Source organism: Sapajus apella, unplaced genomic scaffold (genome assembly GCF_009761245.1).
Source record: "Sapajus apella isolate SASKATOON/1434 unplaced genomic scaffold, GSC_monkey_1.0 scaffold220, whole genome shotgun sequence".
Taxonomy (NCBI): domain Eukaryota; kingdom Metazoa; phylum Chordata; class Mammalia; order Primates; family Cebidae; genus Sapajus; species Sapajus apella.
The window spans coordinates 338,253-355,062 of record NW_022437160.1 but is presented as its reverse complement, the minus strand read 5'-3'; the positions used below and the strand labels follow the sequence as shown (position 1 = coordinate 355,062).

The 16,810-nt window shown below is 53.7% G+C and overlaps 2 protein-coding genes across 5 annotated transcripts in view; both read right to left on the bottom strand.

Annotated features, from left to right (window-relative positions):
- Positions 1-560: 560 nt before the first annotated feature.
- On the bottom strand, positions 561-16,532 carry MAMSTR (MEF2 activating motif and SAP domain containing transcriptional regulator). 4 transcript variants are annotated; one of them, XM_032270971.1, is made up of 10 exons: positions 16,324-16,530; positions 15,635-15,713; positions 12,857-12,895; positions 11,846-11,988; positions 11,480-11,664; positions 11,025-11,127; positions 10,581-10,775; positions 10,078-10,257; positions 9,933-9,987; positions 561-729 (listed from the first exon to the last, which is right to left on the bottom strand). In XM_032270971.1, the coding sequence occupies exons 2-10, from the start codon at positions 15,690-15,692 to the stop codon at positions 602-604; spliced, it is 1,086 nt and encodes a 361-aa protein (XP_032126862.1). In that variant the 5' UTR covers positions 15,693-15,713; positions 16,324-16,530; the 3' UTR covers positions 561-601. The 4 variants fall into 4 exon arrangements, with proteins under 4 accessions (XP_032126862.1, XP_032126863.1, XP_032126860.1 ...); XM_032270969.1 differs by lacking the exon at positions 561-729 and adding an exon at positions 8,950-9,770 and having other exon boundaries at positions 16,324-16,524; XM_032270972.1 differs by lacking the exon at positions 9,933-9,987 and having other exon boundaries at positions 16,324-16,532.
- RASIP1 (Ras interacting protein 1) overlaps positions 2,362-16,810 on the bottom strand; it is a 35,866-nt gene continuing 21,417 nt past the window's right edge. The window contains exons 13-14 of the transcript XR_004265943.1: positions 9,863-9,864; positions 2,362-2,372 (exon numbers count right to left, since the gene is read on the bottom strand). The gene's annotated coding sequence lies outside the window, so the exon portion shown is untranslated. The remainder of the gene's footprint in view (positions 2,373-9,862; positions 9,865-16,810) is intronic.

The window sequence follows — 16,810 nt, the reverse complement described above, 5'->3', positions numbered from 1 at the left end:
ACAAGAAATGAGACTTCTGGGATTAGTTTAGCCTCAGATTCTGCAGTTGGGAAGTTGATCAGCCGCCGCTGAAGGACATACAGCTTGCAGAACATTAGGGCAGTGTTACAAGGAAAAAAAGGGAAATAGCTTTAGGGTAGACAACAGGGATGCCCCGAGAGGTTGTCCAGGTTGTTCACTGCACAAAGGCCCTGGTCAAGAAGGCAAGTGGGGTTTAAACAGACGCAGAGTGTACTCATCAAACCAAGTGTCCTTGGCATTGTGTCCACGCAGAGAGCTCACTGTTTTCTAGTTAGTCCATCTGGAAGTGGACCCTTTTCCCAGTTTGCACAATGTGCCGTATTGGCTCAGAGCTGGCATGCATCCAGATCCCTCTGTCCCACCTCTTGAATCCTGGCTTCCTAGGGCCTGGGGTGGTCATCGCTGAGAACTCAGAGACCAGCCTGGCTCAGTGAATTTCAGAGCATTCCATATTCATTCTTTCAGTATATGTCAGGCCATGAAACCCCCCACAGCGTCCTTCCCTCTTAGAGGATGCAACCGTAACCATTACACAGACATCAAATAAGTAATATTTATTTACCCACCAGTGTGAACACAGTCATGGAGCGGGGTATTCCCAGCTACCAGCGAGGTTGAGGTGGGAGGATTCCTTGATGCCAGGAGTTCGAGACTGGAGCACGTGGTGATTGCACTTGTGAAGAGCCATTGCACTGCAGCCTGGACAACCCAGTGAGACCGTGGCTCTTATAAATAAATAATAAACACACACAATCCTGACTTTGGGGATGGGAGAAGAGGTTCTCTGAGAGTTTATTACATGGGTATCACATGAACTCCAAAATACATCTTAAGCCAGGCATGGTGGCTCACGCCTGTAATCCCAGCACTTTGGGAGGCTAAGGCGAGCAGATCACCTGAAGTCAGGAGTTTGAGACCAGCCTGGGCAACATAGTGAAACCCCGTCTCTACTAAACATACGAAAACTTAGCCAGGCGTGGTGGCACACACCTGTAGTCCCAACTACTCAGAAGTCTGAAACAGCAGAATTGTTTGAACCCGGGATACAGAGGTTGCAGTGAGCCGAGACCACACCATTGCACTCCAGCCTGGACAACAGAGTGAGACTCTGTTAAAAAAAAAAAAAAATCTTAGGAGTAGATGAAATTCTATCATAAGTCTGGATGAAAAAGGAAACTTTGGCCAGGAGCAATGGCTCATGCTTGTAATCCTAGCACTTTGGGAGGCCAAGGTGAGCAGATCACCTGAGGTCAGAGGCCGGCCTGGCCAACATGGTGAAACCCCATCCCTACTCAAAATACAAAAATTAGCCAGGCGTGGTAGTGGGTGCCTGTAATCCCAGCTTCTCAGGAGGCTGAGGCAGGAGAATTGCTTGAACCCGGGAGACGGAGGTTGCAGTGAGCCGAGATGGCACCACTGCACTCCAGCTTGAGCGAAAGAGCAAGATTCTGTGTCAAATAATAAAATATACATATATATATATATATATATATATATATATATATATATATATATATAATTGGTACAGGCCAGGTACAGTGGCTCATGCCTGTGATCCCAATAATTTGGGAGGCCAAGATGGGAGGATCGCTTGAGATCAGGAGTTCAAGACCAGCCTGGGCAACATAGGGAGACACTGTCTCTACAAAAAAAACTGCCGGGCACAGTGGCTCACGCCTATAATCCCAGCACTTTGGGAGGCTGAGGTGGGTGGATCACAAGGTCAGGAGTTCAAGACCAGTCTGGCCAAGATGGTGAAACCCCGTCTCTACTAAAAATACAAAAATTAGCCAGGTGCATTGGTGGACACCTGTAATCCCAGCTACTCAGGAGGCTGAGGCAAGAGAATCACTTGAACCCTGGAGGCGGAGGTTGCGGTGAGCCGAGATCGCGCCATTACACTTTAACCTGGGCAACAGAGCAAGACTCCATCTCAAAATAAATAAATAAAATTGTAAAATTAAAAAAACTAGGTGTGTTAGAATGCAGCTGTAGGACTGGCTACTCGGAAGGCTGAAGTGGGAAGATCAATTGAGCCCAGGAGTTCGGGGCTTCAATGAGTCATAATCACACCTGTACATAGCACTGCAGTCCAAAGTAGGCAATATAGCAAGACCCCATCCCTAACAAAATTTTATAACATCAAAAAGACACGATTAGATCCTTTGGCAAGCAGGCGTTATGGCTTACACCTGCAATCTTAGCACTTTGGGAGGCCAAGGCTGGTGGATCACTTGAGGTCAGGAGTTCGAGACCAGCCTGACCAACATGGTGAAACCCCATCTCTCCTAAAAATACAAAAATTAGCCAGGAGTGGTGGCACATACCTGTAATTCCAGCTACTCAGGAGGCTGAGTCAGGAAAATCGCTTAAACCCAGGGGGTGGAGGTTGCAGTGGGCTGAGATCTTACCACTGCACTCCAGCCTGGGCAACAGAGCAAAACTCTGTCTCAAAAAAAAAAAAAAAAAAAAAGGAAGAAAGGAAGGAGAAATATTTGTTCCGGTTTACACAATGAATGTGAATATGAATATATCCTTCTGGGGAGTATGTTTAGAAGATAAATTAGTAATTTTGGCATTTTGATATTAGTGGTCCTTTTCAGGCCCCACGATATAAATATCCACCTTCTGTTGAGATCGGGGGAAGCAGGAAGGCGCTGCTTGGGACTCCCCATCTGATCCGCCTTAGTCCAGCCCTGGTTTTCCTGAGGCAGGAGGGAGGGATGAAGTCTTTGGAGAGGGGTTGGACGCTGGGCTGAGGCTTTAGGTGCAGACGCGCACCCCACCAACCCTGCTTCTGGCCTTGGCTCCCTGGGGCAGTGCAGGAACCAAGTACACCCTCAGCTCAACACTGCCCCCGTCTGGACGCAGCTGAGATGGGGACGGTGCAATGGAGGCAGGTGGGGTCCTGGCTGAAACTGAAAGACAAGTGCCTGAGACACAGAGATTTGAGGGCAGGAATGGATGGGGATAAAGGGCAGGAGGGAGCTGGAGACAGAGATAGGGAGGAGAGAACAGCCACAGAGCAAATCAGAGAGAGAACAGAGGAAGAGTTATGGAGGCAGAGGAAGACAGAACCGAGACAGAGTAACCTGAGTCAGGCAGAGGTGGGGACAGATTGATTTGGAGATCCATACAGTCAGAAAAGTCTCTTGGCCAGGAGCAGTGGCTCATGCCTGTATTCCCAGCACTTTGGGAGGCTAGGGTAGGAGGATCACTTGAGGTCAGGAGTTCAAGACCAACCGGGGCAACATAGTGAAACTATGTCTCTACAAAAAATACAAAAGTGGCCGGGCATGGTGGTTAATGCCTATAATCCCAGCACTTTGGGAGGCCGAGGCGGGTGGATGACCTGATGTTAGGAGTTCGGGAGCAGCCTAACATGGTGAAAACCCGTGTCTACTAAATACAAAATATTAGCCTGGCGTGGTGGTGCATGCCTGTAATCCCAGCTACTCGGGAGGCTGAGGCGGGAGGATCACTTGAACCCAGGGGGTGAAGGTTGCAGTGAGCCGGGATCGCCATTGCATTCCAGCCTGGACAACAAGAGCAAAGCTGTGTCTCAAAAAATAAAAATAAAAAAATTGCTGGGCATGGTGGTGTGTGCCTGTAGTCCCGGAAACTCCAGAGGCTGAGGTGGGAGGATCACTTGAGTCTGAGAGGTTGAGGCAATAATTTTGCCACTGCACTCCAGCCTGGGCAAAAGAGCAACACCCTGTCTCAAAAAAGTTTTTTTTTTTTTCATTGACAGGGGTCTCACTATGTTGCCCAGGCTGTTCTGGGAACTTCTGGCCTCAAGCGATCCTCCTGCCTTGACCTCCCAAAGTGCTGGGATTACAGGTGCGAGCCACAGTTCCCAGCCTAAATCTGAATTTTTTTTCACGTGGACTAAGTTGTGACATGCCGAATCTGATTTCAATCCCCACTCCAGCAACCCCATCTGTCTGACACTGAGCATATCACTCCCTTTCTCTAACCTTCAGTTACCTTATCTGGAAAGTGACATAGAAGATTGCCTTTGCCTCATGGTAATACGAATTTGTTCCCTCCCTTTATTATTTATTTATTTTTTTTGAGACAGAGTCTCACTCTGTCACCCAGGCTGGAGTGCAGTGGCGAGCTTAAGTGATTCTCCTGCCTTAGCCTCCCGAGTGGGTGGGACTACAGGTGCACACCATCACACCTGGCTAATTGTTTTGTATTGTTAGTAGAGACAGGGTTTTGCCATGTTAGGCTGGTTTCGAACTCCTGACCTCACATGATCTGCCAGCTCGACCTCCCAAAGTGTTGGGATTACAGGCATGAGTCACCACGTCCGACTGCTTTCCCTTTTGATTGTGGATCTCTTGCACCCACCAGAGTGCAAAGCAGAATCGCCCATCGGCAGCTAATAATGGTGGCTGACATTTATTGACGTATGCCTATACCAGTTTCGGTTTGTGGACAATCTCAGTGAACAGAATCACCCGCACCGGGCTGCAGTACAGATATGGAAACTGAGAACAGGGCAAGGGGACGTCCCTGGTTCCAGGTCGTATTGCACATGCCTGGTCAACTGTTCTTTCCCACCTGCAGGGAACAGTGCTGGAGGCCCTCAGATTCCTCTTCCCAGTTCTGTGCACCCAGCCCCAAGCTTGTGTGCTTGGCATATTAATCATGCCTTTGTGCCAGGCATGGTGGCTTATGTCTGTAATCCCAGCACGTTGGGAGGCAGAGGCAGGTGGATCACCTGAGGTCAGGGGTTCAAGACCAGCCTGGCCAACATGGTGAAACCTGTCTCTACTAAAAATACTAAAGTTTGCTAGGCATGGTGGCATGCACCTCTAGTCCCAGCTACTCTGGAGGCTGAGGCAGGAGAATCGCTTGAACCCGGGAGGCAGAGGTTGCAGTGAGCTGAGATCGCGCCACTGCACTCCAGCCTGGGTGAGAGAGAGAGACTCTGTCTCAAAATAATAACGCCTTTGTATTTTCTGAACTTCTGCTGCTTTGCTCTGTGGGGGCCTTGCTGACTCTGGAGAGACTGACCCTCCCAGGGATAGCCAAATGCTAGAGGTAGTTAACTACTCACCTTTCCTATGCAAACCAGCCAATCCGGAGCCCACACCTCAGCCACACCACACCTTTATGAGCACGGGCTCCCTGAGCTGCTGTCTACCTGCGCTAATTACCCCCGGGCCAGGTACCAAAAACTCGGAACAGCCTCCATGCTCCAGGGCCTACTGAAATTCAAACTAGGTAATTTCAAACCTGCTTACCTCGCCTCTTCCGTTTTTTGTTTGTTTCTTTGTTTTGGGGGGCTTTTTTTTTTGAGACTGAGTCTCATTCTGTTGCCCAGGCTGGAGTTCAGGCGTGATCTCCGCTCACAGCAACCCCCACCTCCAGGGTTCAAGTGATTCTCCTGCCTCAGCCTCCTGAGTAGCTAGGACTACAGGCGTACACCACCATGGCCCGCTAATTTTATTTTATTTATTTATTTATTTTTGTATTTTTAGTAGAGACGGGATTTCACCATATTGGCCGGACTGGTCTCGAACTTCTGACCTCAGGTGATCCACCTGCTTTGCTTCCCGAAGTACTAAAGTTACAGGCATGAGCCACCGCAACCGGCCTTTTTTTTTTTTTTTTGGATCTCGCTCTGTTGCCCAGGCTGGAGTGCAATGGTGCAATCATAGCTCACTGCAACCTCAAACCCCCAGGCTCAAGTGATCCTCCTGTCTCCGCCTCCAGAGTAGCTGGGACTGCAGGTATGAACCATGGTGCCCAGCCCTGAAACCTACATTTGAAAACATTTTGCTGCTAACAACTTGCCCTATGACGTTCTTCCCAGGACTGCTGTTGGGCTGGAATGCCTGAGGGTTAAATCATTCCTCCCTCCCTCCGTCACCCATAGCCCAGGACTGACTAGGGGTGGTATAGTGGTAAGTCTCCAAATACAGCCCCTAGAGAGCATGCCCCAGATAGTCACAGATTTGTATAGTCCCCTCCCATAGTAATCTGGGCTTGCCTGACTTGCGTTAATTATAAAATATAGTGGAAGAGAAATTGTGCCGTGTTAACCTACCCTGTGTTAGCCTGACAGACTCCATCTTAACCTCCACCTCACTCCTCCCGCCATTTCTCCCATGAGTGCCTGGGTCATGCTACTGTGCTGGGTCGTGCCGTGCTGAGAACTATAGAGGCATATAACCATTGTAAACCTATCCTGCTTGGCAAGCCCACTTGCTATTGTGAATACCTCCTTGATTGATTGTACGGCAAGTACCGAATACCCCCCTTGGTAACCAACAATCATGGGAGCCTCCTGGTTACCAGCCTCCTTGTCTAACTTGCTTGTTCTGCCTCTGTAACTTCTTCAGCTAGGCTCCCCCTCCCCTTTCTTAAGCAAGGTATAAAAAGGAATAAAGCCCCTTTCTCGAGGCCGAGACATTTTGAGCACGAGCTGACTGTGGGTCGCTGGCAGTAAAGGACTCTCAATTGGAACTCAGTTAGTAGGGCACTTTCCTTCTGTCTCACTAGGGTATAAAAGTACCAGTTCCAAGCCTAGTCTTTCAGAGACTGGCAGCTTCTGTTCCCTCCTCTTGGAATGCTCACTCTTAGGAGCCCTGAGATATCATGCAAGTCTAGTTACCCTGATGGAGAGGCCACAGAGGGCCAGCACTGACACTGCATAGAGAATGAGAGAAGTTCAGCTGTCCCCACAACCCAGCTGGACCCAGCCTTCATGCTGTTGGCACCATGGTGCCATGTTGAGAAATGCTGAGTGTATGATGGAATGTAGTGTTTGTTAGAAAGAACGACAGCAGGTGCGGTGGCTCACGCCTGTAATCCCAGCACCTTGGGAGGCTGAGGCAGGTGGATCACGAGGTCAGGAGTTCAAGACCAGACTGGCCAACATGGTGAAACCCTGTCCCTACTAAAAAATAAAAAAATTAGCTGGGCATGGTGGCTCATGCCTGTGATCCCAGCTACTTGGGGGGCTGAGGTAGGAGAATTGCTTGAACTGGGACCCTGGAGGCGGAGGTTGCAGTGAGCCGAGATTGTATCACTGCACTCCAGCCTGGGCTACAGAATGAGACTCCATTTCAAAAAAAAAAAAAAAAGGCTACTGACAAAACAGCCCTGAGGGCTGCTGGTTGCCTACCTTTTAAAAATTAAAGTTGTCAGGAGAAAAAAAAAACGATAGCAAGGGAAACCTAGCTACCCCTCCCCCTAAGTAGAATACTACTTGGGGCATTCTAAAGTGGCAGGACAATGTATCAATATCGTATACCAGTTAAAACAATTATTTAAGCTCGGAACATCTGACCCTGCCCCCGTGGCTCCCTCGTGGACAACGCTTTTTAGTTTGTCTGTGGTCAGTGGTAAGTGAGCACCAGCTGCCTACCTGGCAGATTTTGTTGTGAGAAAATACCGAACACCTGCTTGTTAATAATGAGCACCTGTTCAGAGAGAATAAATGCGTGGATCAGCGTCTGCGCGAGCTTTCAGCTCAGAATGCTATCAGCCCCTGGGTCTCTCAGTTCGGAAGGCTGTTGGCCCCCACCCCACCCCCTGATAGACCCACTTTGCTGTTTTATCTTCGTATCTGCTTCTCAATTCCTTCAGTGCCACCAGGGCAGGCATCTCTAGAGCCAGGCTGGACTAGGTAGTGCTGCACACATCTGAGTGCACCATCTTGGCTGTGCCAGCTCAGTTGGGCCCTGAGATGACTGCAGCTCTAGCCAGCATCACATGGGACTGAAGAACCACCCTGCTGAGCCTAGTCCACCTGTGCATTTGTGAACAGAGAGTTACTCTTTTACAACTCTAAGTTTTGGGGTGGTGTGGGGTTTTGTTGCTTGTTTAGAGATGGAGTATCGCTCTGTTGCCAGGCTGGAGTGAAGTGTCATGATCTCAGCTCACTGCAACCTCCACTTCCTGGTTTCAAGCAACTCTCCTACCTTGACCTGTCAAGTAGCTGGGATTACAGTCTCCCACCACCACGCCCGGCTAATTTTTTTTTGTAGTTTTGGTAGAGACAGGGTTTCGCCATGTTTGCCAGGCTGATCTTAAACTCTTGGCCTCAAGTGATCTGCCTGTCTCAGCCTTTCCAAGTGCTGGAATTACAGGTGTGAGCCACTGAGTCTGGCCTGGGGCTATAATCTCAAACAGGAAGATACAAAGGCCCAGTTCCGTGTGCCCCAAGATGGGAAAGACTCCGCAACTTAATTTGTGCCCTGGAGCTCCCCAAAGGATTAGGCTGAGGTTGAAACCTCACTTGAAGTCACCTCTTACTCCTCTTCCCCTTTGCTGTCCTGTTTTCCCCACTCTTCTACTGGTTTCTCCTGGGAACACTGTTTTTTTTTTTTTTTTCCTGAGTTTTGAGTTTTGTTCCTCTTGCCTAGGCTGGAGTGCAATGTGACGATCTTGGCTCACCGCAACCTCCGTGTTCCGGGTTCAAGTGATTCTCCTACCTCAGCTTCCCAAGTATGTGGGATTCCAGGCATGTCCCACCATGCCCAGCTAATTTTTTATTTTTATTTTTGGTAGAGACAGGGTTTCACCATGTTGGCCAGCTGGTCTCAAACTTCTGACCTCAGGTGATCCACCCACCTCGGCCTCCCAAAGTGCTGGGATTATAGGCATGAGCCACTGCACTGGCTGGAATACTTTTTTTTTTTTTTTTTAAGATGGAGTCTTGCTCTGTTGACCAGGCTGGAGTGCAGTGGCACAATCTCGGCTCACTGCAACCTCCGCCTCCCAGGTTCAAGTGATTCGCCTGCCTCAGCCTCCTGAGTAGCTGGGACTACAGGTGCGTGCCACCAGGCCTAGCTAATTTTTATAATTTTAGTAGAGACGGGGTTTCACCATGTTGACAAGGATGGTCGTAATCTCTTGACCTCGTGATCCACCAGCCTCGGCCTCCCAAAGTGCTGGGAGCCACCACACCCAGCTGAACACTTCTTTAATAAATCACTGGCATTTATATCTTGCCTGAGGCTCTGCTTCCAAGAGAAGCTGATCTTAGACCAGATGTTTCTAATATTTTCATCTCCAACCAGAACCCTGGGGGATCAAGTTCTTGCTCCCCATTCTCCCCCTCCACTCTTTCTTGCTTCTCTCCTGTATCCAAAAGGCATAACCACTCTCCAGGCCCGCCAGACAATAGGCAGCCATCTACTGGGGGTGGGGACATGTAAAAACATCCATGAGGTCTCCGAAAGAAGCAACAAGCAGCTTGTTTGCCGTGGCCAGCAGCAAAAGAAGCCCCCCAACCGTACAACCCTGGAGGGGGATCATAAGGAGGCCAGGTAGGCAAAGTTCAGGCAGTTGCGGTCAGCAGCACTTCAGGAGGCAGGTGGGGCGGGAGGTTGCCTCCAATTCTGTGTCTGCGGTAGGAGGGGCTCTGCTGGTCCTTCCCTCTCCTCCCCCAGGGAGCTTCTCTCCACCCCCACCAGTTCTCTGTTTGTGGAAACCCCCAATCCATCACCACGGGTCCTCCAGCAGGTCCCACAGCCGGCTACTGCCGGAGTCAGATAAGTCAGCAGAGAAGATGCTGGGGGCTGGGGGACCAGAACCCAGGGGAGGACCCCCACTCAGGGCCTCCAGCCAGTCCAGGGAGTCCGTGGGGTCCCTGGGAGAAGGGGAGGAGGAGTTCGTAGGGGACGGGAGTGAAGAGGAGAAAACAGATGAGAGGCCTTCTGAGTCCGGGGAGGGAGACAGCACGTCGAAGGAGCCAGGGAAGTCCAGGGGGATGGGAGGCAGGGGGTCTGCGGGATAAAGAATGATACGTGAGCTTGGAAAGGGATCCGGGTGCCAGCCCCCCATACCCCATTTCTAGGAGTCCAGCTCCCCGCCCCACGCCTCCCGCGGACGCAGGAGTCCAGAACTTCAAGGCCCATCTCCCCTAAATCTAGGAGTTCGGATCATACCAACAGGCTCCACCTGATCCTCCAGGATGTCATCGATGCCCCGGTTCGGAAGCAACTGCGGATGGGAAAATTTGGCATGAACTCGGGACTCTGACCTGGGCTTGACTGGAGACCCCTAGCGCGGATTCGACCTGCACCCTCTTACCTGCGCCCTCCGGATTGCCTCCTGCAGCTCCTCCTCCAGAGTCAGAGCCACGGAGGCCGGCGCGGAGGAAGGGGTCAGGGCTGGAGCTGCAGCCAGAGCCGTAGTTGGAGCTGGAGCCGTCCCCGGGGTATCCGCGGCACGTGGAAGAGATGGCAGGTGAGATGCTGCGCTGGGCTTGACCTGGAACCGCCAAGTGGACGGGCTCCCGTAAGCCACGCCCACCGGGCGCAACCCCACCCACTCGCAACATGTGGCTCCGCCCCTTGGTCCTCTCGCCGCCCCTCGCTCCTCAACCCCTCCTTTGGCCTCGCCCCCTATTCTTTCATTGTCTCCTCTTCCCTAAAGATCCGCCTTCTGTTGATCTGAACCACGCCCCCTCGCCTTCAAGGCTTCCCACCGCTAGGCCACGCCCCCATGCTTCATTGGCTAGTTTTTTCGACTCCCCGCCCTGTCCCACTTCGCTTTCTCTTTATTGGTTCACACACGCATAACCCCGCCCTCACCGAGCTCGGCCGCCGGGCGGCTGCCAGGGCCTTGGGCCTGAGGCGCGGCCAGGGAGCACCCGCGGGACTGTCCTCGCGCCGCGGCTTTGGCCGCTCGCGGGGCGGGGCGCCACCGCGCATGCGCTCCAGGAGCATAGACTTGGTCCCCGACACTGGGAGGCCCCGCAGGCGCAGCTGCTGCCGCAGCTCTGAGACCTGGGGAGGAGGGGTGGGAGAGGCGGTGCTGGGCGAACTCCGGGCGCAGGCGGGGCCCGGGACGGGATGTTTGGAAACAGAAAGGCACTGGTGGTCTGGGGGGGGCCGTCTGGACTCCTGGGACCCTAAAACAGGATGGGACTAGGTACCCGACCTCCTGGATTTGCAGCGGGTGGAGGCTGCGGGGTTGGATTTCTGGGACCCCACCGAGGGAGAGAAGCAGCCTGGAAAGTTATACCCCAAACTCACCGTCAGCTCCTCCAGTTTAAGGGTCTGGAGTTCCAACTTGTGTGGAGGGGGCGAGGGTCTGGGGACTCCTGGTGGGCGGGGAATGAGGGGAGTGGGCTTCATCCTGGCGATAATCGTGAGGGGTGAGCAAAGGTTAGAGGGGCATGGGGGGAGGCGTTCTGGGGTCCTCAAACCCAAAAGTTAGTGGGCTAGAGAAGATGCAGAAAAGTGGGGGCCCAGAATTTTGGGTCTCCGAGGGCGCAAACATGGGGCTAGATTTCTGTGCACAGGGGAGAAGGAACTGGGGGCTCAGACTCGGGTCTGAAGGACGAGGGCCTGGGATCCTGGACTCTTAAACCTTGGGGGAGGAGGGGGATTTGGGGCCCGACTCCCTTGGTCTTGGACTCTAGGTTTGAGGCAGGAGGATGCTGGGACCTGGATTTTGGGCCCCGGGAGAAGGGAAATGGGTGTCATACCTAGGATGTGGCTGCTGTGAGTCTGTCCCTTCCCACAGAGGTGGCCCCGGAGGACCCAGGGCGGACCCCTCGGCTTGGGGGCCAGCCCTGGCTCCCTGTCTGGGCTCTGGGGGCATGTACTGGTGGTATGTCAAGTTCCCCCTGGGCTTGGACTCCCTCCACCGTTGGGAGGTCTTGGGAGACTCCTGAAAGAGCAGGTATCATGTGCTGGGCCTCAGTGCAGCTCCGGCCTTCCTGCCTCTCCCCCACCCACACCCCCGGGGCTACATGCCAAGTATGGGATCAGCTCCGTGCCCCCAAAGAAGATCAAAAATGGCAGCAGTAGCAAGGGGAACAGAGGGACCTCTCCCTCCAGTCCAGACTCACCTTCTTTGGGGACCTCCAAGGAGGACAGGATTCGGGCTCAGGGAGCAGAATCCCAGGGCTGAAGAGGAAAGGGGCCGTGCCTGAGGGCAAGGCCGGGGCTAGAGCAGGGCTGGAGGCTGAGATCCACGGGTCAGGATCCGAGACTGGAGAGATGGGTGAAGGACCCTGAGAGGCCTGCAGGCAGCCAGCCAGGCGGGGAGGAGCAGGGCTGTGTGGAAAGCGGGGCCCCAGGGTGCAGGAGGGCGGGCCAGGGAGCAGGACCTGAGTGCTGGGAGTTGGGCGCCGAGACTGTAGATCTGAGGGTGGAGGTGTAGGGGCCCGGGTTGTTACATTCTGAAGTAAAGCAGGAATTTTCTATCACAAAGGGGTGTGGTAGCCGAGGATCCCAGATGTCTGAGGTTTTGCTAGGACAGGGGTGGGGCCTGCATGCTGGGCTATTGGAGAGAGGGAGAAGCTGAAAGCTACATCCAGGCGGTGGCTCATGCCTGTAATCCCAGCACTTTGAGTCTGAGGTTGGTGGATCACTTGTGGTCAGGAGTTCGAGACCAGCCTGGCCAACATGGTGAAAACCCGTCTCTACTAAAAATATGAAAATTAGCCAGGTGTGGTGGCAGGCGCCTCCCAGCTCCTCAAAGGAGGCTGAGGCAGGATAATGGCTTGAACCTGAGAAGGGCAGGTTGCAGTGAGCTGAGGTCAAGCCACTGTACTCCAGCCTGGTGACAGAGTGAGACTCCATCTCAGCTTCTCATGTATACCAAATGTGGAGACTGGGATGCCTGTCTTCTCTAAAGAAGCAAGATCCAAACTCCTGCGTCTCACTGGGGTGGAGAATCGGGAAGCAGAGCTCCTAGGGGTGGGGGTGGCCAGGGACCTGGACCCCTGGATCCTTGGGAAAGGACTGGATGGGGTTTTGGTTTCTCCCAGGGGATAGGGACTGAGCTGCAGTAACCAATGAGGGATATCCCTGTGAAGGGGGATCACCATCCCCTCCCTTTAAGGGCCCACACTTACTCTGCTCCTGATTCCGTCTGTGGATCCGAAGCTGGAGGACTGTGGAGGGGAGGAGGGAGGTGGGAGGTGGGAGGAGGAAGGCGGGAAGGGAGTGTCCAGGAGCCTGGCCTTGGCAGGGAGGTGGGAGCTGCAGTTGGCGGGACACGCGTGCCCAGCCCCCTTACACAGTCCTTGCAAGCGGGTGGGCGGGCAGCACGCTCCCTTCCTTGGGCCTCCCGCTTGTTCCCTGCCAGCACAGCGCCTCGGGCCAGCGCCACTCTGGGGCTACGAGCCAGCCAGCCAGCATGCAGGCAGGCGGCAGCCCTGCCCCCAGCTCCACCTGCCCCCTCCATGAGCAAGCGTGTGCCCACCCCACCCCCTGTGCAGTTGCCATCTTGGCAGCCTGGGCCCTTTGCACCTCGCCTCCCCTTACCCATGCAGTGCTGCTACTTTCTTTCTGCGGTATCTCAGGGCCTTCCCACAGTCAACACTCTCTGAATGTCCACATTTTAAATATGCATCTCTCTGGGCTCTAGTTTGGCACACATGCCATTTTTCTGGCGCCAGGCTGGAGGCAATGGCACGATCGGCTCACTGCAACCTCCACCTCCTGGGTTGAAGCGATTCTTCTGCCTCAGCCTCCTGAGTAGTTGGGACTACAGGTGCACGACACCACACCCAGTAATTTTTTTCTGTGTTTTTAGTAGAGACAGGGTTTCAAGTTGTTGGGCAGGATAGTCTTGATCTTTTGAGCTCATAATCCACCTGCCTCATCCTCCAAAAGTGCTGGAATTACAGGCGTGAGCCACCATGCCTGGCTGGCTTCTATGTTAACACTTTTAACCTTTTTTTTTTTTAAGATGGGGTTTCACCATGATGGCCAGGCTAGTCTTGAACTCCTGACCTCAGGTGATCCACCCACCTCAGCCTCCCAAAGTGCTAGGATTACAGGCGTGAGCCACCACGCCCGGCCCACTTTTTCCCTTTTTAAAAATTTGTTTTATTTTTTCTAGAGACAGGGTCTCACTCTGTAGCCCAGGCTGGAGCGCACTGGCACGATCATGGCTCACTGCAGCCTTCAACTCCTGGGCTCAACCCATCCTCCCAACTTCCTCTTGAGTCCCTGGGACTGCAAACATGTACCACTACAGCGAGCTAAATTGTTTTGATTTTTTGGTAGAGACAGGGTTTTGCTGCTGTGTTGCCCAGGATGAATGTCGACTATCCTTTTTTTTTTTTTTTTTTTTTGAGACAGAGTCTCACTCTGCCACCCAGGTTGGAGTACGGTGTTGCGATCCCTGCTCACTGCAACCTCCACCTCCCAGTTTCAAGTGATTCTCCTGCCTCAGCATCCCAAGTAGCTGGGATTACAGGTGCCTGCGATCACACCATACTAATTTGTCTTTTTCTTTTTTTTGGAGACTGTCTTGCTGTGTCACCCAGGCTGGAGTGCAGTGGTGCGATCTCAGCTCACTACAACCTCTGACTCGGGTTCAAGCAGTTCTCCTGCTGCAGCTTCCCGAGTAGCTGGGACTATATAGGCACGCACCACCATGCCCAGCTAATTTTTTGTATTTTAGTACAGATAGAGTTTCACCATGTTGCCTAGGCTGGTCTTGAACTCCTGAGCTCAGGCAATCCGCCCACCTTGGCCTCCCAAAGTGCTTGGATTACAGGTATGAGCAACCATGCCCAGCGTCAATTTTTTGTATTTTTAGTAGAGGAGGTGTTTTGTCATATTGGACAGGCTGGTCTTGAACTCCTGACCCCAGGTGATCCACTGCCTTGGCCTCCCAAAATGCTGGGATTACAGGCATGAGCCACTGTGTCCAGCCGGGTGAATTTTAGCTATCTTATTGCACACTCAAGGTTTGTTCCCCAGTTTGGGAGCAAGGATCTGTCTGCACATTTCTGCTCTTCTCTTGACATAAGCCCCTTTTGTGTGTGTGTGTGTGTGTGTGTGTGTGTGTGTGTGTGTGTGTGTGACAGTCTCACCCTGCCGCCCAAACTGGAGTGCAATGGCACAATCTTGGCTCACTGCAGCTTCCGCCTCCCAAGTTCAAGTGATTCTCCTGCCTCAGCCTCATGAGTAGCTGAAATTACAGGCCCTGGTCACCATGCCCAGCTAATTTTTTGTATCTTCCGTAGAGAGGTTTCACCATGTTGGCCAGCCTGGTCTCGAACTCCTGACCTCGTGATCCGCCCACTTCAGCCTTCCCAAGTGCTGAGCTTACAAGGGTGAGTCACCGCGCCCAGCCTGGACATAGGCAGCTTTTTGCACACTGCTTGCTCTTTGGTGACTGGCGTCTTTGCACCCATCCAACCGCACAGGCATACTGAGTTGTACACTCATGTACCCTTTGCCTTCTCAGGAACTGACCTCTAGTTCAAAACACTTGCATACTTTTTGCCTGCCCTGGGACCAAAAGCAAGACCTTTGACGCTTTGCTTGACAGCTCATTGTCCCCTCACCCAGACTCTCACACTGCTCATCTGAAGTCCCTCCTTTGCTCTTCAGCCTCTGCACATGCACCAGGGTTAAGCCCTCGTTCCGCAGTCCTTGAACCCTCTGCACGCCCGCCCCTGGCCGCCAATCCCCATTGCTCCCGTGAGTGTGGCACTCGCCACTGACACACTGTTGGATCCACCACAACTCGACCCCTGTGCTGGGGCCTCCTTTATGCAAAGTGACCTTTTGCACACAAAAAAAACATGCCTCACGGGTCCCACCACCCCTCCCACCTGAGGACAGCATTCTCAGGATCCCATCCCCCATGCGTGAAGAGAGCTCTCTCTCACCAGATCGGAACTTGGAGCGAATGAATTGGGAACGCTGGGAGGAAGCTGCCAGGGTCATTGCCAAGGCCGGGATGGGGACCTGGATGGAGGTGGGGGAGGGCAGGGGCCCCACAGAGGGCAGGCTCAGAGGGGAGGTCAGGAGGCTGTCTCTGTGAGTGAGTTTAGCAGGGAAAGGGCCCAACGGAGGTGGGACAGGAGTAGCTTTGGGTCATAACTTCCGGAGCCCAGGGGCTGCAGAGGCGAGGGCTGCGGACCCTGACACCTTACTCTGAGGGAGGAGGAAGGGGGGGGACCCAGAACCCTGGTGTGACAGGGGCTGAGGGCCTCAACTCCTGGATCCTGGGAGGGGAGGGACCTGCTATCTGGGACTCCTGGATCCTGAGGCGGAGGGCATCCTGGGTGGGGACCCCTGCGTCTAGGAAAGGAAGGACGCAGGAGGGCCGGACTCCCGAATTTTGAAGGAGAAGGAGGTTAAGGGCTGAAACCCAATACTCTGAGACCGGAATTCAAGAACCTGGGTGGAGAGGGGAACGGGGCCCTGACAGGTTTCTGAGGAACAGAAGGGTTCCCTGTGCCCTGCATCTGAGAAGGAGTGGGGTGTCAGCCACTGGCGTGGCTGGGGAAGGGACTGGGACCAAATAGGGGACAGAGGAGGAGAGCGCCCCCCGTCCACCCCAGGGGCTTCTCACCAGATGGGCTCGGCGAAGCTGTGCTCTGGGGAGGGTTGAGTCTAAAAGCCGAGTCTGGACACCGCAGGCTCCGCCTACTAGCCTGGGACCGCCTCCGCCCCACCTTCCTGGGGTGTGCCGGGAGCCCCGCGGGGGACCCTGAGAAGGGGGGGAGAACCCACTGGGAGGGCCTGAGTGGGCCTGTGGGGGGGATGCTGGGAGGTGGAAAGGGGGGGTTCCCCGGCTCACTCGTGCTGCGCGTCCTGGGGCTGTGGGATCGGGTGGAGCGGCGGCAGGACTGACAGAAGCAGGTGCCCGCAGAGGGGTGCCGCGTGAGCAGCAGCGGCAGGTGGTCGTGTCCCAGCCCTGCCGGCAGGTGCCACCTGTCGCCTGCATTTTCCCTGACGCAGCAACAGGAGTCAAGTTCAGGGGAGTGAAAAGTTCAAACTTGGGGCCCAGATTCCTGGATCCAACAAAGGAGAGGGATGGGGACTTGGACTCCAGGGTT